Here is a 13653-nt window from a genome sequence, read left to right as displayed (position 1 = left end):
GTGTTAGTGTGTGCTTGTGCTGGAGCGGTCGCGCAGCGGTTCGGGGACTGCACCATGAACCCCGACGAGACGAGTTCGATTCTCGGTCACGGCCAACATCGGTGAAGATTAACCAGTTCTAGGCATCCCCTAGGTCGACTCAGCCTCAAATGAGTACGTAAACACCGCCACTAGGGAGACAAAGGCGGAAGGGTGTGGTCCTGGCCACCCACCCCCTCGTGTTACCGTAGAGGTCTTCACAGGTGCTCGCTAACAGCACTTGCCCCAACAGTCTGTTCAGGCTATGCGGGGGGTCTTTGTCTTTGTCGCGAGTGTTTTATGTGGGTGTCTGTTGTGTGTTGACGTGTCGGTCTGTGTGATGGAGTGTATTGTGTCTGTGTGTTTGTTGCCGCGTGTGTGTTCTGAATGTGTGTTGACGCGTGTGTTTGTGGGGAGCGGTGGTGTAGCGGTTAGTGCGCTGCCCTACGAACCCGCCTACCAAAGTTCGATTCCCGCTCACGGCGCTAGGTCGACTCAGTCGTAAATGAGTACCTCGCGCGGTGTGTAAACATCAACCACTTGGGAGACAAAGGTTTGCCGGGCGTGGTGCTGGCCACCCACCACATTGTGTGCCGTGCCGGCGTTCGTAGGTGCTCGCTAACAGCACTTGCCCCCAACAGTCTGTTAAGGCTTTACGGGGTATCTGTGTATACGTGAGCGCATGCGTTGTGTTCAACTCGTCAATTATTTAAAAAAAATCGGCGACTCTTCAAACATCTCTCGCTTCTTCTTCTTCTTTGTGGCACGCGACTGTCCCGCAGAGGCTGCGTTGAGGCAACATGTCAACAGCTGGCGGCTTCCTGCCCGAGAGCTGTCCCGGCCAGAACAACAACAACAGCAGCAGCAGCAGCAACCTGTCGCACCACCTCGCGCACAGCCACGACAGCGAGGGCGGCAAGTACGAGTCGGTGAGGCTGCCGCTCAGACAAAGGGCCGTCCGGGTTCGACACCGGATCGAGGCCTGCTTCTTCTCCACCGGCTGCGCCACGCTGGGTGTCACCATCGTGCTCATTGGCATCACGGTGACCATCATCGGCTACTGGCCCAAGTACGACCACACGGCGACCACCAATGGCTCCTCCATCCTGGCCGAAAGCAACAACAACAACAACAACAGCAGCAACAACAACAGCAGCAGCGTCAATAGCAGCAGCATCAATAGCAGCAGCAGCAACAGCAGAGGAGAGGGCGGCAGTGGCGTCAACGACAACACCACGGGCTTGGAGGGGCAGACGAGAGGCAGCGAGGTCGTGGGCCTGCTGGATCAGCAGCTGTACCTCTACGTCGTCAAGATCCTGGGCCCGCTCACCATGGGGATCGGTATCTTCGTGTTCATCTGCGGCATCGCGGCGCTGTACGAAAACCGGGAGAAAGACATCAAGGGCGTCACGCTGCGGGACATCCAGCTGTCGGAGCAGAAGCCGCACGTGCAGACGAGCGTGAGCACCAGCAACCTGTCCCGAAGTTTCTCGAGCTGCTACGAGCAGGACACGAAGAGCCAGGAGCAGCCGGCGGAGAAGCCCACCCCGAACTTCTACATGCTCTTCCCCTGGACGGCGAGCGGGATGGGCTCGTCGGAAGATTCGGAGCGCGAGGCCGCGGCGCAGCATCACTTCAAGTTTCTCCAAGCGCCCTTCAACACGATGCTATCCACGTCGCTGCTCATCATCTCCGAGATGTGTCTCGGCAGCCCGTTCAAGAGCAAGCCCTCCGAGAAGCTGGAGATATTCCACGGCAAGTCCAGCCTCTCGTCCTCCATCACCACCCTGTCGCTGCCCATCATCAAACTCAACAACTGCGTCATCGACGACCCGGAGGAGCCGGAAGCGGGCGCCGACAAGCTGGAGGGGGCCGACCCCGAGGCGATCTCCGTGGCAGGACCTGAATTTCCGACCGCCCCGAGACTGCAATGCTCCAACACGCTCTCCCTGCCGGTCGGCGAGGACCCTCTGATCGAGAGCTACGAAGCCCGCTCGTACATGGCGAGCCTTCACAACGACGCCGCCGCCGCCGCCGCCTCCTCCTCGGCGTGCTCCAGCAAGGCCCCGGGCACCGCGCACCTCCTGCTGCCAGCCCAGCAGGACCTGTCTCCCGACCTCGGCAGGAGGTCGCACACGGTGACCATCACGGTGGGGCACGGCAAGAACTTCTACGGCTCGTCCAAAAACTGCGCGCGCTGGACGAAGGGCGGCGGGCGCGTGGACGCCGTGGACCGGCTGGCGGTGCCCGAGCCCAAGCCCAAGGCCCAGTACACGAACAAGGAGAAGCTGCTCATGATCTCCAAGTTCGCGCACAACTCCAGCTTCGACGACGACCCTTGCGACGTGCCCGGCTCGCTGGAAATGGACTTCTAAAGGCGGACGGATGAGCACCGACGGTCGATTCTCCACGACGAGACGGTCGCGCTACGTTGCCACGGTGCAACGGGTCAGCGCAGCGGACTTGCGACCCGGAGGTCGCCGCTTCGATCGGTCTCCCGGCGTGGCGGTTAAAGCAAATACCCCCTGCCTCTGTGCACCCCGCAGCGTTACGCGTGGGGTCACCACGGTTGATCGATCGGCGAGTCACATGCGGTGGGGTAAAGTGTGGGTAGTCCCACCTCTTCCGAGACGTCTGGCCAGCGTGGAAGAGTAGGCCAAAATTCCCTCCAGCGGCGGCTCTTCTACTTTCCCTCGAGCAAAGGCCCTTCCGCCAGCAATGGTGAGAGCGAGCAATTGCAGGGCTACGCCTTTAACCTTTTGATGAGAGATTTTACTTGACTGAAAAAATACATTTATGTACATTATGAAGATAGCGTTTATATATAAATGTCTCAACTCAAGCAGTACCAATACTTTGTAACACAATTTGTACATTTCCGGTGCGTGGGGTCTGTAACTTAAAACCGGGCACTGCATCACAAGGGATATGTTTGTAACTGCCACCGTCATATTTTTTGTAAATCTTGACCGCCAGTATTTGAGAACGCAGCACTTGAGTGGCGGTGACATTAGACTAATGCACCGTTAGCGACACATTTTGTGATTGGGAATTTTGTACCGCGATTATTGTAACAGCCGATATTAACGGCGCATGTTTAGATTTCTGTAAGTGAAGTTTTCCGTGGGAGGTTTGTACATTTCGGTACGATTGGACATTTTGTTCAGCCAACTACTCCTCTTGACGAGACGACATGGCACCAGTTGGGTTAAACATTAACGTGATTGACACGGGCCCCCTCCGGCCCGTAGGCTCCCGGTGCAGCTGCACCGCTTGCACACTCAATATCTAGGCCACTGCTAAAAGCCGTTCGGACGCAGCTGCCGATGAAAGGCACTCACAGGGTGGCTCGCGTTTGTTTTCCCAACAGCTGAGCGATGACCTGTGACAGTAACATCTGCATCCACGTGCACAAGCGTCCGTCATCTTAAAACTGTATTCTCTTCACGTTTTGGGTTTCTCTCCGCACCCCCTCCCCCCCCCCCGAGTGCGAATCGCCGTGCTCACTCGAGTCGGCGGACAGCGCTGCGCTGTGAGAGGGTTAACGCTATTTGCTACGAAACGTGAACAGTAATCGAGCATAATTACATAAACTCGTGTAATCGCATCTCGTGGGCACTGAATAATTCATGTCGCCCAAAGTGAATGCTTTTCATCGCCGCATGCTTCATTAGTTCACGTAATAAATGCGACCTTTACGGCGATCTTTACGCACCCTGCGAGCCACAGTGCTTCTTCGTAAGCACCAACAGTTCTTTGTGCGGCAGCGCACCGCAAGGCCTGTTTTTTGTTTCCATTTTGTACGTTGTAAATAAAAGGAAGCCCTCTCCTACCAAAATCGATTCCCATTCATCGCTGATGCGATGCGGCAGCAGCAGCAGAAACTCAAACGAGTGCGCCTTTAGGTGCTCGAGAGAGGCAGGGTAAATATGGATTTGGTGTCGTAAACATGGGTAGAGAATTCGCGAGAAACGGCATCCCACCCCTGCCCCTACCGGAGACATCAACCCACGTTCTCACAGTGAGGCAGCGGCATCTGCTCACCACGGCGCTTAAGAGGAACGGTGAGGGTCGTCGTGAAGCCGCGGCCCCCCCACCCCACCAACGACCCCCACCAAAGCCCAAGGCTGTATCCGGAGGAAGGGTCGGGGCCTACAGAGGAAGGGTCGGGGCGTACAAGGGCTGTCGACTTCGCTGCTGACTTCAGAATAGAAGCACAGAACCAAAAGACGCGTGCGGCACGCGGCAGCAGCGCAGTTTTAGTGTCGCAGACGCGACCACAGGCCGACCACTCAGCGCTGTGCTCCGCTCTGGAGCGTAAGCCACATCGTCACATTCACCGATTTTCAACCCAGACGAGCGCGTGAACGGAGGAGGCTGTCGAACACGGGAGCGGGCTACCCGGCGTGTTTTTCAGCTCTCGCCACGTGCCGTTTCGGCGACGACATCTGACGTTTTAGCATCCACGTGCTTCCCAGCACTCGGGAGAAAAACGTCGGACTTCGTGTCGAAGCAACGCGACACAAAAACCAGATCGGAGAGCTGCGCTACCGGCACGGCGCGACCGAGAAAACCTTCGCAGAGAGGGGGGCGGTTGGAGGGAGAGAGTTCAACCTCCATCTAGAGCAGCTCCTCCCAATGCCACCATTCAGGCGCCTCCACTCAACGACCCTCCAGCTGTCTGTCAGCACTGCACTGGCACAGGACCCATTCCTCATTGCTGAGTTCACGCGTTTATCCGCTTGCTGGGTTTTTTTCCTCCTCTCGTGGAAACATTTGGTAATCGCTAGCAGCTGCGCCGACCGCCAGGGGCTGAAAAACTCTAACGACACCTCCCGCTCAAACTGCATCGATGTTGACAGCTCCCACCAACGCAGTAGTCTGGCGCTGAAATGACACAATTTATATGTCGCGTGGCAATGCAAAGGGTTTGGCCTCGACCACCAGCGAACGGAATGTTATTGACGCACACACACCACACATGGACGAGACCAACGCAATGCCCCGTTTGCAGGAATAATGAATACAGATGCAGACCACTTGTGCTGTGGTTTCATTAGTGGAAGCTTACAGCAGAGCGGTTAACATCCGTCGTCGTCGTCAACCACGGTCACTCCACTGCTGGATGAAGACCTCCCTAAGCCGCTGCCGCCACCGCCATCTCTCGCAATCCTGCTGCGATGTAATAATCCACCTAGCACCTGCGCACGAGCCGATTTCACCGCTCCGTCTCCCAGGGGTTGGTGTTGCTTCCGTCCGTATCCCATCCCTGAGCTACCACTCTGTCGTTCGTCCTGACCACCACGAGCCCTGCCCAAGCCCTCTCAGCCTTGATCCTGACCCTTCGGATGCCGCCGTTAACCCGCCTGCATTCTCTCATCCCGTCTCTCGATGTGCACATTCCAAGCATGCACCTTCTCGACGCTTCGCGCTATTCAGATTCTCTTCCATTTTTAATTGTGGATGACCCAAGTTTAGTGAACCATGTCACAGCAGGTAGTGCGCTTGCTTCCACGCATTCAAACACACCGCAGGTGGTCTGCATGCGTATTCGCACCCGCAAGCAGTGTGGGGGGGAGGTGTTTTTCTCTAGTAAAGTGTGTGTGTGTTATTGTATCTGCTCAGATTGTGCAGATACAATGAACGGCCGTAGTGCCGGGTGGGCTAAAACCCAGCGAGTTTGCACAGTGGGGAGCACAGGTGGTGCAACTGTCAGTCATCTCAGTCAGTCAACCGATAACACCTGGGTCTGCACCGTGACTGACCTCATGGCGACGAGCCTTCCACATTTCCCATGGCCTCAAAGTGCACCTAGCCTGGCACAGACGCTTTGGTGATGTTACCGTCACTTAGTGGAGAATGACGGCTGCTGCTGCTGGTTTTTTATTTATCGCACACGTTGAACGAAGCCAAACCTGGCGAATAAAGAAGCAGAGTGCACGTGGCGTGTTTTAATTTGTGGACGGATACCCTCCCTGCCATGACAGAGAGTAAAGAAGCGCGCCCATTAGCGGACGACTGAAAAGTGCGCAAAGAAGCAACGGAGCGACGCAACGCTGGGGATTTTTTATTTGTGGAATCGTTGCACGGTACTCGGTGATTTTTTTTTCTTCTTCTGTGAAATGTGTGGCGGGTGCGTCGATGTCATCGTGTATCCCCGCCTCGACAATTACCCCACTTACACCGCTAGGCTCAGCACTCGATAGGGGAGCGTTTATTAAATCCTCACACAATAAGCACTTGTAAAGCTTGTAACCCTAACTTTCAACGCGCACTTAATCGGCAATTCTTACTAATTGCACGCTGAGCATTACAAAACTACATTCCGGCCTATGTCAATACACCACGAAGGCTTCCTGGGACTGCAGACAAGCCCCTTTTCCTCGGGGTGCCGCTTACAAAGCTCCCAAAAGAGCCCCCTTCCTCGGGGTCCCTGCTGACAAAGCTCCCAAGCGAGCCCCCTTTTTCTTCCAAAGTCGCACGAGTCACGGTCGATCTGCTGCAGCCACGAGGCTTTGGCCTCCTGCTCCTCCTCCACGCACGACGTCCCGCAGCTCTGGGAACCCGGAGGGCAGCGTCAGCCAAGGGGAAGCGAGGCGCCGCGTGGCCACGGTGCCGTTGTCGGCGTTCACGTGCCGCGCAGGTCGCAAGCCTCGTCTGGGTGCCCCGCAGTAGCAGCCTCAGGTTAGACGCAAAGCCCTTCCCGGCGGCGACGCAAGATTCTGCAGAGGCCTGGCAGCAAAGGAGTCTGCGCGTGCGTCCGCGTGTCGGCTCGGTCACGCACGGTTCCTTGCACGGCTCTCTTTATACTCCCCGTATCATTAGCGGAAAGCGTCGCACTGATTTCTCAGCATGTCTGTCCCTCGACACCAAACGACCATTCACGCCTCTAATGCAGCTCTGCAGGACGATCTTTCACAGCCGCCTCCTCCGTGATTCCCCACTGCTATATTAGGCGCGTCTGCCGCTCGCAGCGACCGTCTCGGAGATGAATGCAACGTCCTCCGTGGCCCGGCAAAACTGCTTTAAAAAGGCGACGGTCGTGCCTGAAGGTGCACCGCTAATGAGTAGTTCCCATGCCTCGGTAGCCAAGCGTAATAATTAGCTGCTTAACCCATCGGACGCATTTTTTAAGAACATATATTTCAGCTGAAAACACTTTTCATGATCGCGTCTCTCACCAGACTCTCCATCTTGCATGAATCGTAGTCGTGAGGGCAAAGGTCAACTCTTTATGACGCCACTAAAATCACTCGGATTGTCAGTGCTGTACCGTCGTGTGATTTTTTTCCCACGTCGGGAGGAATTCTAAGCAGCAGAAACAAAACGACGACATCCGCATCATCCAGTGTGGACCAGAGCGCTGCGGAATCCCCAATTAGATTCTTACCAACTCTCAAGGCACGTGCGTAAAACAACACATCACGTTAATAGGACCTCATTACACTGTTGCTGAGCCTGCGTTTTATTTATACATTTCAGAGGCTTCTGCTGGGAGACTATAAAACGACTTGCCAACGAGCATGAATCTAATTTGCTGTTCTTTCAGTTCCCAAGGGGGACGGCCTTGTTTTTAAAAATCATGATAATTTCTGAATAACTGTGTATTTGAAGACTTGAAGACTTGGCAGAAGTGAGATATTATAATTGCTCTACGTGGAGACTTTTGTTAAGGGTATCTTAAATAACCACTCTCAAGTTCAGTTCCAATCCCTCGTTATTTTCCCAACGTTATCTCGATTGTGCTCTAAGTCATGAGCCAAAGAAGCTATTGAAATGAAACTATTAAAAAAATGTGTTTAAAAAAACTATTTTATTTTACCAGGTAAGGCCTGCTGAGCTGTACAGCTCTTTTTCAGAAGCGACCTGGCCACAAATGATAGCTCAACGAAGTGGCTTATCATGTGGACATTTATAGCAGCCAATTACTCTAAATAGACTCACACAGAAACACATAGGCTCACAAAGAGCCCCATAGAGTCGAATGGAGATCCATAGATTAGAGAGGCTATGGAGATGCCACCGGTGCAAAGCAGAGGGAGTAGAGAGAGGAATGGGAGGATGCAGTGGCGTGAGATACGAGAGTGGCCGTGATGAAAGAAGAGACACAGAGTAGAAACTCATGGAGAGATGAGATCCCAGCAGCCAAACCCGTGCAATCGTGGAACGATTGGGTGAGAAAAGACAACGTCCTGCCACACATGTCCTGAGCGGTCTCACGGTGGTGAGAGATGTGGGGACCCTGCTTCAGGCCAACACAACTGCACATAGACGCACGGACAGGTCATGCAGCTACTGCACGGCAGTCAGATTCGTGGCGTGGACGGGAATTCCACAGTGAGGTTCGCCCCAGCAGTCATCCTGGGTGACGGCACTGAATCTGCTCATGCCAGAGCCTAACGAAATGCCACCACATGAAGCGGTAACGATTGCCAACCGCCTGTGAGTGTGTACCGACCCACGGCGTGTCCCACGGGAATGCCGCAGCCTGGACAGATATAGCCTCACTGGCAGTGTGTGTGCTTTATTGCCAGATAATAAACAGGATAATAAACATCCTCAATTGACCAACATCGATGAACACGTAGCAGGCTGCAGCATTGATTACACTGCCAAGGCTGCTGCTTATCCCCACGGTGTCGGTGTGTGTATGCCAGGTGAGATTGATGGTATTGTAACCCGAGCAATCACAAGTTGAAATCCTCATCACCATCATCCTGTTAAGTGCCACTTTGTCTAAAGCTGCCACATTTATGTGAGGGTTCAACCAGGACTCATGGTGAGTTGGAAGCCCCTCCGTCAGTCAGCCCCACCCACTTCTAGACAGCCCCGCCCACTCAACCACGAGCACTGCAAACACATTGAGGGGGCCACCTCCTCCATACCTGACATTGGCTCTGTTCACGACTCAGGTAGCCCCACCCACTACACAGGTAGCTCCACCCACTACGCAGGTAGCCCCACCCACTATGCAGGTAGCCCCACCCACCACGCAGGTAGCCCCACCCACTTTTCAGGTAGCCCCACCCACCACGCAGGTAGCCCCACCCACCACGCAGGTAGCCCCACCCACTATTCAGGCAGCCCCTCCCACTACGCAGGTAGCCCCTCCCACTACGCAGGTGGCCCCGCCCATTACTCCGGTAGTCAGGAACGTGGCCAAAACATTTTAGTTTGGGAACAAAAATCCTGCTTTTTCTTTTTTCAAAGTACCATCCCGCCAACAGCGACCGTCCTGGCCAGACACCGCAGCGTGGTGGCTTTAACTGTGCAGGGAAGTCAACGGCTGAATGCGTTATGGACAGAAGAAAGAGGCTTTATCGCCGAATAGGGATTTGGCATCACTGGCTCAGGGCCGTGAGAAGAGACGAGAGATGAGCACCGTTCCCTCTTGCTGATTTGCGCGGGGAGGCTATTTGACGTTGACGTTGTTTTCTGAACGCTGCTAAGCCTCTCGTAAAAATACACCAGAGCTCAGCTCGCGGCATTAAATATTTATGAGCACATAAAACCAGAAACGCACATCTCGAGCGAAGGAATCCACCGCATCCCGGGTGCACGCTGGCAGCACACCGCGTTCCGAGAACGCTGCATTTGTTTTGGACAATCCTGGTCGTAAGTTTGGATGGTGCCAAGCTCATGAAATCGTTGCAGAACACCTCAACCCGGGGAGCTACAGGACGGTGGGGACACATTGACGAAAGCCACGGGGCCGTCCTGGCTTTGGTCGTCTGGAGGGGCCCTTTTGGACTCGTGGCGAGGCCCAACGGGGACTTGCGAGGAGAGGAGTAAAGAGGGCGATGCAGCGGCGCACTCATCGTTGTGGTCGTCACCTTAGCAGCTCACCCAGTCGCATGAAGTCGGAGTCAATGGCAAAAGAATATCTACACTGGTGACCGGACTTTGCGCATGAAAGGTTTAAAGCTTGCAATTCCAAAGCTTTAGAAATATACAAGCGAACTGAAACGTTGAAACGAATGTTATTGAGGGGTTATTTTTTTGCGTGATTCTGTTCCGATTGTGCTATCGGGATCGTTCCATGGGAACCATGGCAACCAGAATCCATTCGGCACTCTCAACGAGTGGTGGTTCTCGCGTCACGGAGATTGTCCACGGGACTTCTCCCAAACAGCACATTCGAGTGGCCCTCTCGCTCTCTCTCCTTCCTCACAATCTCGGCTTACACCTTCTCACTCATCGTTGCATCACAGTCAAATATTTTACTTTGCGGAGATGGACTTTAAGCCACATTGAGCAAACAAATAATTTATAATGGTAATTGTGTGTGTCCGTTCACGAGTGATCGGAGTGAGATTATCAAATCGCTACACTTGAAATCCCGATGCTACCACGTGTGGCTGCCCAGATGTCATGGTCTCAGAGATGCCGGCTCTACGCCCTGACCCCTGAGTCACCCTGCCACCTTGGAAGATCATGATTGGGTTCTCAGGAAACAAAGGGACAATGGCGTGCTGCTGCTGACAATCATTAAACCCCATCTCGAGCTCCACCACTCCGCTATTGTCAGATGAACGAGCTCAAACTTTAACAAAGGACGGGTGTCTACAGCCAATATTTAACAGATATAGAGACGCAGGTGAATAGAATGTACTTGTACGTATATTGGCTGTCGTCATTCTTCGTGAACACTGTCACTTTACCCAGACGAATGAGCTTATGGATCGTTCCTTCACGCCGCGTCAAACGGGTGCAGCGGTAAACAAAGCGCGATCCACTCTCACACCGCACCCTGCACCGCACGGTACTCCGCACACCGCACCCCACACACTGCACGGCACAACCACACTGCACCACGAGACGCACCGGACCTCGAGTTGCACCGCACACTGCACACCGCACACTGCACACCGCACACCACACAATGCACACCACACACACACAGCACACACCACACACTGCACACCACACACTGCACACCACACGCCGCACACTGCACACCACACAATGCACACCACACACCACACACCGCACACTGCACACCACACAATGCACACCACACACCGCACACTCCACACTGCACACCACACACTGCACACCACACAATGCACACCACACCCCGCACACTCCACACTGCACACCACACAATGCACACCACACAATTCACACTACACACCACACAATGCACACTGAACAATGCACACCACACAATGCACACTACACACCACTCAATGCACACCACACACTGCACACCACACACTACACACCACACACTGCACACCACACCCCGCACACTGCACACCACACACCGCACACTGCACACCACACACCACACACTGCACACCACACAATGCACACCACACACTGCACACCACACACTGCACACCACACACCACACACTGCACACCACACACTGCACACCACACACCGCACACTGCACACCGCACCGTGCACCGCGAGGCGCGCCGTGCCGCGTGCGCGCGCGTGCCACAAGCGACAGCCACGGCAGCCAATCGGCGTGCACCACCCCGTGCGTCATGCGTCTCAACAGACAAAGATTCCCCGTATAGCCTTGACCAGACTGTAGGGGCAAGTGCTGTTAGTGAGCAGCACCGATGAAGGCCTGCACGGCACACGAGGGGGTGGGTGGCCAGCCCCACGCATGGCCGCCTTTGTCTCCCCAGTGGCGATGTTTACTACACACCGTACCAGGTACTAATTTGAGGCTGAGTCGACCTAGGGGAGGCCCAATACCGGTTCAGATCATCGTCACTGGTGTTGGCCGTGAGCGGAAATCGAACTCGTGTCGCCGGGTTCGTAGCGCAGTGCGCTAACCATTGCGCCACCGCTCTGTCCAATTACACATTCTGACACGCGCACATACAATCTGGGAGCCTGTGACGCGCCGGACAGCCGCCGAGGGGTCAACAGGCTCGGTGTGTACGCTGACACAGATGCACGCGTGCGGCATTTAAGGAGGGGTGTATTAACATTGTATCCGTAGCAAACGGAACGTTTCATAAAAAACGAGAAATGCTGCATCGCGTGTTCCTCTGGCGAGATGCTGGTGTCCAGGCAGATGAGACCGCCTCTGACAACCGCTCTGTGTGGGTCAGTGTCAGACCAGCTGTGGTCTGTGTGTGCGTCGTAGCGCCACGCGTGCCTCTGCGTGGGGAGCGGTAGCGCTACGCTGCGCTACGAACTCGGCCACCCGAGTTCGATTCCCGCTCACCAGTGACGATTATCTGAACCCGGTCCTGGGTCTCCCCTAGGTCGACTCAGCCTCAAATGAGTACCTGGTGCGGTGTGTAAACATCGCCGTTCGGGAGACAAAGGCGGCCGGGCTTGGTGATGGTCGTGCCGGCCTTCATAGGTTATTTCCCCAACAGTCTGTTAAGGCTATACGGGGGGTCGTTGTCGTCGTGGTTAACACTACGTGTCTGTGTGGGGAGCGGTAGCATCGTGGTTAGCGCACTCCGCTTCTACAAACTGCCTCAGTTAGATCCCTGGCCCAGGCTAAACATCAGTGGTATCTGAACCGGTCCTGAGTCACCTAGGTCGACTCAGCCTCAAATGAGGATCTGGTGCGGTGTGTAAACGTGAGTCCTGGCGCAGGGAAAGGCAGCTCTGCGTGGCACTTGCCTCAAGAGCCTGAGTCGGCTATACAGGAGATCTTTGTCTCTATGTGTTCAGTGTGTACGCCTGAGTGCACGTGTTTGGGGTCTCTGTGCTGTGCATCTGCACATGCATACAGTGCCTGTGTCTGTACTGTGTGCGTTGTGTGCGCCCTTGCTCCAACAGCCTGGGTAGCCTGTACGGGGGATCTTTGTCTGTTTGCGCCGAGCAGCCGTGTGGCAACACCACACAATAGACACATCGCGGCTCCGATGCACGGCGAACGTCGCGTCTCCGACCCAATTAGGCGGATTTGTGAATATCTGCTGGGAATGACCATGCACAACGAACCACCCACACTGGGTGCGGGTCGTCAGTTTGCCATATTGTGACGGTCGGATATGCGACGTTGCATTGTCCACAATCTGCTTGACGTTAGCATTGCTCTCAGCGTTTGTTTCCCCCCCTCTCTCTCCGCCCGTCTCATTTTCTATCCCACTCACATCCGCTGCCTCCACCTGCCGCTGCTGTTCACGGTTATCACTCCTCCCTGACAAGACAACAAAGGACATCAGCCTCCGAAACCCTGCGAAACAAAACAGCAGCTGCGTGCCGTGTGCACGCGACCCGTGACCCTGCACTGGCCGTGGTCAAAGCCAGCGCGATGCCTTCTCGCTCGTACGAGCACCAGAGGCATTGGTGGGTGCTCACCTCCAGTTTCTTGCTATGAACCGGCGGTGGAAATGCCACATTTCTATGACGTGGGCGAGTCTATCCATAGGACAACCACTGCTGACTTCCCCCAACCAAAAGACACTCCGTGTTATCTACTCCCGGAAGGAATGATGGGGCTAGTCAACCGCCACCCCAACCCATCCCACCCTCACCTGGATTTGAACTCACAACCTTCAGATTGCGAGCCGCTCACGAGACCGCTGAGCCGCCATCTGGCCCTGGGCGTTTGGCAGTGGTGCACGAACACAAACAACATCATTGGAACCTCCTTTGCCAGTAGCAAAATATGATAATTGTTTTTTTTATCCTTTTATCTGGCAACAAAAC

The 13653-nt window shown here is 54.9% G+C and overlaps 1 protein-coding gene across 1 annotated transcript; it reads left to right on the top strand.

The window, feature by feature from the left end:
• Window positions 1–771: 771 nt before the first annotated feature.
• On the top strand, window positions 772–3856 carry LOC144725061 (transmembrane protein 200A-like). Its single transcript, XM_078604509.1, has one exon. It carries the CDS (start codon window positions 819–821, stop codon window positions 2391–2393), a length of 1575 nt encoding a protein of 524 aa, XP_078460635.1. The 5' UTR covers window positions 772–818; the 3' UTR covers window positions 2394–3856.
• Window positions 3857–13653: the final 9797 nt, after the last annotated feature.

Source organism: Lampetra planeri, chromosome 22 (genome assembly GCF_965212315.1).
Source record: "Lampetra planeri chromosome 22, kcLamPlan1.2.h2, whole genome shotgun sequence".
Classification (NCBI taxonomy): Eukaryota; Metazoa; Chordata; class Hyperoartia; order Petromyzontiformes; family Petromyzontidae; genus Lampetra; species Lampetra planeri.
Note: the sequence above shows the minus strand (reverse complement) of the source record. Positions and strands in the feature narration are given on the sequence as shown.